Source organism: Coffea arabica, chromosome 5c, assembly GCF_036785885.1.
Source record: "Coffea arabica cultivar ET-39 chromosome 5c, Coffea Arabica ET-39 HiFi, whole genome shotgun sequence".
NCBI classification, from domain to species: domain Eukaryota; kingdom Viridiplantae; phylum Streptophyta; class Magnoliopsida; order Gentianales; family Rubiaceae; genus Coffea; species Coffea arabica.
The window spans coordinates 3,358,745-3,369,286 of record NC_092319.1 but is presented as its reverse complement, the minus strand read 5'-3'; the positions used below and the strand labels follow the sequence as shown (position 1 = coordinate 3,369,286).

The 10,542-nt window shown below is 35.1% G+C and overlaps 1 protein-coding gene across 1 annotated transcript; it reads left to right on the top strand.

Moving 5' to 3' along the window:
- Positions 1-218: 218 nt before the first annotated feature.
- Positions 219-3,355, top strand: LOC113691067 (calreticulin-like). The gene is made up of 6 exons (XM_027209252.2): positions 219-392; positions 2,309-2,404; positions 2,503-2,550; positions 2,719-2,748; positions 2,863-2,973; positions 3,073-3,355. Exons 1-6 carry the CDS (start codon positions 360-362, stop codon positions 3,082-3,084), a joined length of 330 nt encoding a protein of 109 aa, XP_027065053.2. The 5' UTR covers positions 219-359; the 3' UTR covers positions 3,085-3,355.
- Positions 3,356-10,542: the final 7,187 nt, after the last annotated feature.

The window sequence follows — 10,542 nt, the reverse complement described above, 5'->3', positions numbered from 1 at the left end:
ATGTTATTGGTGAGAAATCATGGGTGCTTTTTGTGAAAATTTCAAAATTTTGCTCCCTTTCAATTTTTAGCAGAGTCGCACATTGAAAATTTTTTCACCATTCCCGGCACAGCACTTGTCAAGCCTAGCACCACATGAATTTCAAGCCTTCCACACTTGCAAGGCTACTTTCCCAAATATTGTTCTCAGATCAGAGCACTCGAAAGTTCAATTGCAACCTCCCCTGCACCTTTCTCCTTCTATCTCTCTTTCCCTCTCTATCAATTTTCAGTTTCCCATAGACATATGGTTCCCCTCTTCCTCTCTAGCATCCAGATCTGAATTTATACAATCATGGACACACTTTAAAGACCCTTCCGATGCAATGGCAGACTTCAAGGAAAAGCGATGGTGTAGGTTTTTTAATGTGTTATTTTAGAAAATGGGTCCGTGATCCCGATTTTGTTAGGAATTGTTGGGGTATGTAGATTGTTAATTTTGATTGCCAAGCTTTCATTTGAGCGATCAGCTTCTAAAAGGTCAGAGAGGCTGTTGAGTCTTGTATTTGGGGTTCTTGGGTTTTTCTGGGGCCTCGCGATTGTTTTGGAGATGGTTCCCGGTTGGGGTCTTGATTTTGATTTTGAATCGTTGGACGGATTTGGGAAGTTCTTTATTGCTGTTCTAATGGGCTGCATTGTGGGTCTCTTTTACATCCCAGCTACGAGGAATGCTCGTGCCTTTTGGCTTGGAACTGATTAGATTCGTTCTAATTTGTCCATAATTTCCTGTGGATGGTTTGGAAGAATGCTTCTTTATGGCAATTTCTTGTTAGTTGTATTCACTTCCACGCTTTGGGTTGGCCCGTTTACTGAACTCCTCGTCTGCGAGAAATCTGATGGAATCAAAGGGCTTCATTCCAATGGTAGGAACAGATATACTGAGGAGTTGATAGGTAGATTGGGCATGTTGCGATCAGATTTCTACAAGTTCAAGGTTTGGTGCATGTTCAGTTCTGGTATTTTGCAAATTTTGTCTTTGCGGCCAAATGTGCAGATGTTTTTAAATGAAGCGGTACTGTGTTGGTACCAAAGATTGCATGCCAGTAAGGTCCCTGACTTGGATTATAGCAGGGCAAAAGTTTTCTTGCACAACCATTACATGTTTCTTGTAGTTCTGCAGTTCTTTGCGCCTGCCGCGATTGCACTTCTCCTTCTTGGATTATCCCATATTGATGTTAACTTGCTGGCAGATTTCAAGTTGCCATGTAATCTACTGCCTTGCTCTGCTTTGGTCAAAGAAATGGCCTTGTTTCTGGCTTGGTGGATAACTTTTGTTTGGGCTATATTTACGTCAGTTAGCCTTACTCTTTATAGGCGTGGTTTCCTGTTCGTTTCTTGACAATCCCTGCTCTTCATTGGTGTGCTTTGTGTCTGTTCCTTGAGGACAGAGTTGATTGTTTTCTGGTTTCATATGCAGCCATGTGATTGGTCGACTAAGAAGAGTTTGTAGCAACAATTGTTATATGAAAACCATGGCCCTCTCATTCTGCGTTGACTAGTTACAATTTTCCAATGAGCATTAACATTTCTAACAGGTTTTATTCATAATCTTACTTATTTTTAGATTGAGGACAGCTTTGTAGAAACATGTATTGTATTAAAACCATGGCCTTGTCATTTTGCATTGATGAGTTGCAATTTTCTGGCAAGCTGTAACATTTTTCACAGGTTTTATTTGCAACATTCTTCATAATGCCAGTTTGTATTTTATTTCACTCCGCTTGGGTAATTCAATGAGGCAAGACAACTTTGACAATGCATAATTTTCTTAAATAATTTAGGATTGAAAATTTGCTTGCTTCTGATATTCTTCTTCATGTTAATGTTCAAGTGATAACTAATTATGGTTGATTTGGGGTTATGATCTCGGCATTGTGAGGGTAAATTTTTTATAATCCTACTATGGTAATGCTTTAGCAAGCTAGAGGTTCTTGAATCTGATCCTTATCTGACTTACAGTAATATATTTACGTAATGTTTGTTAATGGCAACATGGGCTTAGAAGTAGGTTTTTCAACTGTTTTAGCTTTAAGAAGTTGACTGGTGAGTGGAAGAAACAATTATTCTTAGCTGTGTTGAAGTCATTAAAGGGAAATGTAGAGTGTTGGCCTTTGAATAATGTACCATTACAGGTTAAAGTACCTCTTTTTTTTTTCTCTTCTTCTGGTTATTTTCATCTCTGTTTTGTCAATTGCCTTTTTCTTGCATTTTTGGTCAATTTAACAATCGCAAGAAAAACTCTATTTGACAATATATTGGTATCTCTTCAGGTGAAATCTGGAACTCTATTTGACAATGTATTGGTATCTGATGATCTTGAATATGCTAAGAAGTTGGCTGAAGAGACATGGGGCAAGCATAAGGATGTATGTGGAATTTTTTTTCCCTAAGCGATGCACAAAAAATAAAAAGGTTTAAATTACTTTCGTCTGCTTGTTGACACATGAAAATGTTCATGTTGTAGGCTGAAAAAGTTGCTTTTGATGAGGCAGAAAAGAAGAGAGAGGAGGAGGTACTTTTCATTAATTCTCCTCTGTTGCATGATGCCTTGAGTACATTTGAATTCCATTTCTGTATAGTTTGGACTTTGGACTTCCTTTATACTGCATTATTTGAACAGTGATCATTTGATTATGAAGAGACAACTTATATCTCAAACTCCTGTCTGATTTTGTTTCAGGAAGCAAAGGATGACCCAGTCGATTCTGATGTAAGTTCCTGACTAAAATGTTGTTCTCAAAAGAGACTCTCTTTGCTCCAGATTTTATCTGTGATATGTTCTTATTACGTGCATTTTCTTAATGGGAAAAACTTGTTCTTTTAGGCTGAGGAAGGCGATGATGATGATGCTGCTGATGAAGCAGATAGTGATGATGCAGACGCCAAATCAGAAACAAAGGAAGATGTTACTGCCGCAGCTGAGGAAAATGTTAAAGTAAGGGCTTTGTCTGATCCTTCAGTGCTGAGTTAACCATGATGATTTGTTATCAGAAATTTCAATTGTTTTAACTCTCTTTCTTCCAGCCTTTTGCAGGACGAGCTGTAGGAAAATACGTGCGAGTGCTGTGGTTGGCCCAACATGCTGCTGCGAAGAAGAACTTTGTTGGCAATTGAGCTCTCGACATTTTTCATTTTTCTTTTGGCTTTTAGCTGTAGAATTGCTGTTTAGGGAAAAAAGATATTGGCTTTTGGCTTTTGGCTTTGAGTATCTTTGTGCTTTGTACCGTTGAAAAATGGTTGAAAAAAAAAGTAGCAACTACAGTCACAAAACTGCTTTTGGCAACTTTCTTGCAAGAAAATCATTTAGTTGCATTTGATCGTCTTTGGTAAGGGGTCGATGGTTTCTAATTAAAGAAGTTACTTGTTTATGGCAAAATGGGCACTCTTTTCTTATAATGGAAAAAAGTCATAAAGAGTTGATGTTTTATTGAAAAATGAGTTTATTTTTATTTTATACGATAAACAAATTCCTTTTTACTTTCAAAATGGGTACTCTGTTCTTATGATGGAAGAAAGTCATAAAGACCTGGTGTTTTATTGAAAAAATGAGTTTATTTTTATTTTATCTGATAAATAAATTTGTTTATGGAAAAATGGGTGCTCTGTTCTTAAAATGGAGGAAAGTCATAAAGAACCAGTTTTTTATTGAAAAACGGGTTTATTTTTATTTTATCCGATAAATAAATTTATTTATGAAAAAATGGGTACTCTGTTCTTATAATGGAGGAAAGTCATAAAGAGCTGGTCTTTTATTAAAAAATAGATTTATTTGTATTTTATCTGATAAATAAATTTATTTATGAGAAAATGGGTACTCTGTTCTTATAATGGAGGAAAATCATAAAGAGCTGGTCTTTTATTAGAAAATAAATTTATTTTTATTTTATTCGATAAATAAATTTAGTTACAAAAAAATGGGTACCCTGTTCCAATAATGGAGGAAAATCATAAAGAATTGGTCTTTTATGGGAAAGTGATACTTTACACAAAGTGACCGCAATTTGGTTTATAAAATAATCCCAAATAAAATTTAGAATGAATTTATTTGTTTTGAAAGTTGTATAACGGTCGTTAAAACTCCAGAGATTGGCAAAAAAATTTTGGGGTTGCATAAAAGCAGAGCGAAGAAGGAGAAGAATTGAGCTTTTTGTCCGTTGCAATTGTTCCATTAAAAATGGCTCTATTTGATTTTACCCATTTTTTGTTGGGTAAAATCGTTGGTTCTAACGATCAATTCTTCATTTCCCGTCAATTGTCCTTAATTGGCCAAAATTATAAAACTTTGAGGATGCTATATGTTTGGGGTGAAACTTTGAGGATGAAAAGTGCATTTTTTCCTATAAAATATTTAATCAAATGTTATTTCTTGTCTTAATTTTTGTTATGACTATGTTACATATTTATTAAATAGACATACCTTTATAATTAAAGTTAATATTTGATATTTTAGGATGCCATATATTTAAATAGATGAAAATTATTTTGAATATAACATATTAAAATAATTTTATTTGTCAATCATTTTGGCCCCCCCTCCAAGGAAAAAATCTTGATTTCGTCACTGCTTAGGAAGAAATTGGGGTCTATTGCTAATAAAAGATTGTGAAAATTTACCTTTATATCCTAATTATTTGAAAAAATCTAATGAACAAATTTTGCAAAAAAAAAAATCTTGTTTCTTACCAACAAATTAAGTAACTAATAAAATCACCTGTAATGTTGTTTTAACATATTTAATTTATGTTAAATACAAATTTTACCAGTTTCTCTTTCGTAAAAATATAAGTATAACACCTTTTCAATTTTAGTTACAAACATTTATTTATTTTACATAAATGTAGTGATTCAGAATAAAATGTCCATAAATAGCTAGTATTTTGTTAATGTAATGCAAAAAATCCATAAAGAACTGGTATGTTATGAGCGCAATCTTTTTTACTTTCACATATTTAAATTTTGTTAAATACAAAATCTACCAGTTTCCTTTTCGTAAAAATATAAGTATAATACTTTTTCAATTTTAATTACAAACATTTATGTATTTTACATAAATATAATGATTCAGAGTAAAATACCCATAAATAGTTAGTATTTTGTTGATGTAATGCAAAAAACTCATAAAGAGCTGGTATGTTATGGGCAAAAACTTTTTTACTTTCACATATTTAAAAATTGTTAAATACAAAATTTACTAGTTTCCTTTTTGTAAAAATATTAGTGTAACACTTTTTCAATTTTAGTTACAAACATTTATGTATTTTACATAAATGTAATGATTCAGAGTAAAATGTCCATAAATAACTAGTATTTTGTTGATATAATGCAAAAAAAAATTATAAAGAGCAAGTATGTTATGGGAAATTTGTTTTTTACTTTCAAAATCAGTTTATGCTAAATACAGGACAATCAGTTTACCTTTCACAAAAATATTAGTGTAGAAGTTTTTCAATTTTAGTTATAAACATTTATTTATTTTACATAATTGTAATTATTCAGAGTAAAATGCCCATAAATAGATAGTATTTTGTTGATGTAATACCCATAATCAGGAGAATCAATTGGAATCCACTATTCCTCAGTCTTGGACGCTTTATGTAAAGTAGAGATATTTGTATTCAATTAAATATGAAACATGCAACAATCTGTCTTCCCATGAACCCAGTTTCCACAAATGTTAATATTTTACTAATATAACAATTAAAATCAATTTCAATAATTCAAATTTAGTAGGTTAGATAAAAGTTGTTAGAAAAGTGAGAAACCCAAAAAAAAATAACTCAAATTTATTAAAAGTCCAAAAAGAATTTAGTACTTCAGCTCTAGAAATCCTCCAAATGACTATATATTAGAACAGCGATAATCAAAATAGATTACATAATTAAAAAATTTAATATTTCAAACATTTATTTTCTTAAGTTTCACTTTTTAAAGGCTCTCAACTCGTTATTCAATAATGTCCATATGTTGCTTCAAAACCAAGCATGGCTGTGTTTAGTACTGCTTACGCTTCCTCTTCGGTGTTTTATTTCTAGACCCATTATATATATGTTAATTCCGTGACACCCCAATACATCTTCAGCTTCTGCCATACACAACATTTCCAAACCGGCCCGTGCCTGTTATAGGTCACCACTTGCTTTTGTAAACATATTCCTTTCATCATCCGTACATGTCAGTTTTTTTGACATATTCTTTACCTTTCCACGTGTCTGCTTCTTTGCCATATTTTTTACCTTTCCACACCTGTCTTTGAATTAGATGAATACACTACAGAATTTACCATATTTAATGAAGAAGTGCACGTGAGATTGGGAAGTTGCACGTGCATTGTAGACACCAAAATTTTAGTGTAATTTGCATTTACTATTTTTGTCTTAATTTTTATTTGTCGTGTTAAGTTTTATTCACTTTTTAGTTTTTAGTTTTTTAGTTTTCATTTTATTATTTTTATTTGTAAGTTTTTAGCATAGAATTTCTCGAAAAAAAAGAGAAAGAGGAAAAATGATGATGAAAAATAAAAAAAAAAAAAGAAAATGGAATTTGCACTTTGTTGTTTTTAGTTTATTTATTTTTATCCAATGTTAATTAAGTTATTTTTGTTATTTATTTTTATTATCAATTTTATTTTAAATCTCAAAAAAAAAATATACGTGAGTTGCAAGCTGCGTATTCTCGCAGCTTGCAAGGAAGGACTGGGCAGCTCCTTTAGCTGCAATTTTGGGAAAGATGGCTGGGAGTTTAGGGTTGAGGTCCTATATAAATAGAAAACAGTAGCCGCAAGAGAGGAAAAAGTGTGGAGGAACGGCAAAAGAAAAATCAGGAGAGTTTTATGACGGCTGGAGTCTTGGGAGATAGAGAGAAAAAGGGAGGTTCTTTGGGGGCGGCTGAGAGGATCTAGAAAGGGGGGCTGATGAAATAAGAGTGAGGCAGCTGTGGGGGTAGAGAGGAAAAAACAGAAAGGCTACGGAGAGTTTCTGAGGAAAGAAACCGAGAGGAAGAGAGGTTGAGAGGAGGTTTTGAACGAGCAAGGGGGGAATCTGCGGGCGACAGCTGGAAATGGAGAGAAGAGAGTAAACAGCGGCTGGGATTTTGAGAGCTAAGGAGAGAGAATTTTTGACGACTAAGGAACCAGAAACCAGAAAGAGTAGAGGGAGTGGAGTGACGGTGGAAAAATCTAGAGCAAGAGAGAGAGCTAAGGGTTGGCGACGGCTGAAGAGGGAGCTAGAGAGGGAAGGCTGGCTGGAAATTCTGGAGAAGCAAGAAGGGTTTCGTGAGGACTGAGTAGCAGAACGCAGAGGGATATTCACAAAGAGAGAGCGGAGAAGGGTGATGGAGGCGGTCACTGCTCGTCGCAGCTGTTGCGGCAGCCGCAAACCACCACTTCGGCCATCTCCACCGTCTCTAGCCGTCGTTTAAGAAAAAGTAAGCAGGTCGAGCTTTCTTCCACCCATCAACAACGACCCATGGCGAGATCTGAAAAATTCGAGCCAGGTTCCTGAAGTTTTCTGCAGCAAGATTGATGGCCAGATTCCAATATTGGAACATGTTTTTCATGAGTTTTCCCACATTCCTTTGAGGCCCAAAGCAGTTGAAAGGTATCCCATGTTGTTTTTTTTCCTCATCTATTCCTGAAAATGTAGCAAGCATGCCAAAATACTGCTTCATTTGCTCTTGCTGTTTGCATCTTTCTTGCTGTTTTCATACAGAAATTTCCTCCATGTCTCCTTGTGATTATATGTAATCTTTGAGTAAATAAGATTTGGAAGTCGTTAGAAGTTGCGTTATAACTCCATTTTTGCTTCGAAACCTGGGATGGAAAAATTTTGCTGGAACTGACCCGAAAGAAAGTTTTGGAAGGTTTTTGAAGTTGCGGGCATCTTTCAGATTTTTGCATGCCTGTCTCCTCTTAACTTTCACGTTAATTTTGTGGTCAAAGCAGAAATAATGCTACATGGATCTGTTACTTTGGCCTAAGATGACGTTGGTTGAGCCGTTAGTAATGTTCGGATAGAAAAATTGCACCAGAAACCATGAGAGCTGTAATGAAAAAAAATTGCCGCAAACTTCATTTTGCTTGTTGAGTGTTGTGAATTGTGTGAAGGGTTTGATTTGCATGTTGATGTGGATGTTTGATGTTCGAATCATAGTTGATTTACTTACTCCTGCATCAAATGTCATGTCGCAAGCTTTACAAAAAAAAATTTGCAGACGATTGAATAGCGAGTTGTCGAACCATTTTTGCATAGATGTTTTTCCAGAATTGTTCACGATACTTTTCTAAGTTTTTCTTGTTTGTTTGGACATCGAAGTTACGGGTTGTATTACGTACTTTGAAACTTGGATGTTGGGGCCTTGTTTAAGTTTTTCTGGTTGCCAATAAGCTGCGAAAATTCTGGAAATAGAAGTCAGCTATGAGGAAGTGAGATGCTTCGTAAACTTTGCAGCAAAGGATAATGAAGTTTCCGAATCTTTGTCTGCATTTTCAGATTTTCCATGATTTTATGACTAAGTTACTGGCTTGTTGAAGTTTGTATTTGCTTTGGGTTTAATGTCAAGGCTTTGCTTGGTCGGCTGGTATGTTAGTTGCATTATGATTTCATTTATTTGAGAAGCTCGGTATATTGTAGCAAGCTTTCTTTTCTGTTGTAGTAGTTTTCCTTGCTATATTTGCACGAAAATTTCAGGAAAATGAGCGTCTTTTGCTGCCTGTTTGGATGCTGAAGTGGTGTGTTTTGTTTAGCTTCAAACTATGATTTTGGTCTATCTTCGAGCCAAGCTGCATCTTTCAGTCCGAAATCTGAGAAGGAAACGGAAATGCAGCAAGTTTCATCTTTGTTTGTTGCAGAATGCTTCTCACGTTTTTGCATGAAGATTGCGTGAAATAACTTTCTAAAATTGCACTTTGACCCCCCAAGTTTCCCTTCGTTTCACTATGACCCAACCATTTGAATAATTTCATCAATTTGATCCTTCGCAGTTTTGATTTTTGCAACTTCATTGTTTGTTTGCTTTAATTAATTACTATATTTTGTTTAATTGCATTTAATTCGTGACTTTAGGGGCTTTTTGATCAAATGAGCTTGGTGTTGCACATTTCTTTTAATTTTTCTTAATTAAAGTGGTACATTGACCTTTTTATTGTTTTGAAGCCATTTTTCCTTCATTTGATCATCATTGCAAGGGAGGTATAATTTCTTTTCCCTTTTTGGCTCTCCTACGTGATCCAACGTGCTAAGTGAAAATTGCATGTCTACTTCGCTTTCCTTGCCTTTCCTTAATTCCTTTCATTTATTTCATTTACTTTTGCTTTTATTTAAGTTATTCTTCATGGGGTATGTGTACACCTCTTGGCTTGTAATAGATAGGGCTTGGCGAGCATTCTTGTCCATTCTTCCCCCTCCCCTTTTGTTTTAGTTAGCGAATGTAATAGACTCATTAGCTTGGTTGCATGCCTTTGTTGTTATGTGTTAATTTGCTTTATTAGGTTCTTGCATCTAGTTGAGCATGCTAAGTGTTACGTGCTACGTGTTTATGAGTGTTTGGCATATCTACTTGTTTTCTATAGTCGTAGATGAATATGATGGATGAATGCACGTCACCACACTAGTCCAACGCTAGTTGTGGCTCATTGTCCGTTTCCACTAGTCCAACGCTAGTTGTGGCTCATTGTCCGTTTCCACTAGTCCAACGCTAGTAGGAATTCATAGAAAGGGCTAGTCCAACGATAGACCCAATAGGCCGTCCCCTTTCGTTAGTGCATACTTGCATGTTCACAACATTTCATGCATTTTTCTTAGTTTTCTATCATTTGACATGCCCCTCCAACCCTTTTCCCCATCATTCTAGGCTTTTGCATCTTCATGCTAGTTATAGGGTACATTTGCTTGAAGAGTCCCCTTTTGATAAGGAAAACGAGCGAGTGTGGCTACAAAATAGCCTTAGCACGCTAGTTCTTCCTTCTAATCCAAGGGAAAATCAAAGTCGTAAAGTTAGGAGTCCTTCCCGTGCCCGACTTGATGCATTCCCTTAGGGTCATACACTTGCATTCTTTTTATATCACCTCCTCACTCTCTTATCCACATTTTCTCACTATTTATATCCTTCTCAATGCAAATGCCATGTTTACACATTTTTCCTCTTGTCATTTATTTTTTCTACCTCACAAATTGCACCCAATTGCACTTATATGTATCTACTATCATACTTTCATCCATTTGCACACAAACACCTTTATTTTCTCAATTTGCATACACGCACTTGTCTTACATTCGCACACATGCATGTTCTCTTACATTTTCACACTTGCATTCATATTTGAGTCTTCATTTGCATCATTCGCGACCTCTATGAGGACTTTCCTTATTGGCCACCACAATTCATGTGGTTGGGACCAAAAGCTTTATAAGAAACATTTTAGGTTTAGGATTGCATTTTTCTTTCCTTTTCGCATCCATTAGTCATATCCAACATGCGATACATACCTTGGGTAGAAAAATTAGGAAAA